This window comes from Morone saxatilis, unplaced genomic scaffold (assembly GCF_004916995.1).
Source record: "Morone saxatilis isolate NCDOM2014 unplaced genomic scaffold, NCSU_SB_2.0 Contig9, whole genome shotgun sequence".
In the NCBI taxonomy this organism is placed as follows: Eukaryota; Metazoa; Chordata; class Actinopteri; family Moronidae; genus Morone; species Morone saxatilis.
In genome coordinates, this window is record NW_023340268.1 from 1,721,836 (window position 1) to 1,722,528 (window position 693).

The 693-nt window shown below is 43.0% G+C and overlaps 1 protein-coding gene across 1 annotated transcript in view; it reads left to right on the forward strand.

The window, feature by feature from the left end:
• LOC118342382 (protein MTSS 1-like) overlaps positions 1-693 on the forward strand; it is a gene marked incomplete in the record, with an annotated part of 59,313 nt that overhangs the window by 47,524 nt on the left and 11,096 nt on the right. Inside the window, 1 exon segment of the mRNA XM_035680895.1 lies at positions 21-112. Within this exon segment, the coding sequence (XP_035536788.1) occupies positions 21-112 (92 nt within the window).

Genomic DNA, 693 nt, shown 5'->3' on the forward strand with positions numbered 1-693 from the left:
CTCTCTCTCTCTCTCTCTAGGTAATCGTAGACCTGAAGGGCTCCGAGTGCACCTGGTCCTACCAAACTCCGCCCTCCTCACCGAGCACATCCAGGAAGTCAAGCATGTGCAGGTTGGTTGCCATGGCCACAGTAAACTGTCCCTCAACAAACCTCCCCAACAAGCACTCATCTTTTATCCTTCCTGTACTCTGCTGCCTCCCTGTGGTCCAGAGGTGGAACTGCAGCTGTTAATGGGATCACCGAATCCCTGATTCACTCGTTTGTGATTAGTTTAATAAATAATTCTGATAGATATTAGCTTCTGTAAAAAAGTGTTGTACTGTGAGAACAGTGAACTAAATTTGGAATAGCCATCTTTTCTGTTTTAATTAACATTAACCTAACATTTAATTAACATACATTTATAGTACAGGTTTATTCTGGTGGTTTCTTCATGGCAGCTGCAGGGGTCCACAGAGGGTCTGTGTGTTGGTCTGGCTCCCACAAACTAGTCTTGTAAAGCTCACTGCGGTCTGGCAGGACTCAGTAAGCGTCTGCTTGGGTTACAGACTTCTCTCTGAGTTTCACAGAGAAAAGAGAACGCTGATTTCTCTTAAATTATCCAAATGAAAAAGAAAACAGGTGAGAAATAGTGTGTGCAGTGGCAGAATAACTTTTATTTTATAACTCAGTTGATCAGTTTCTGTGGATA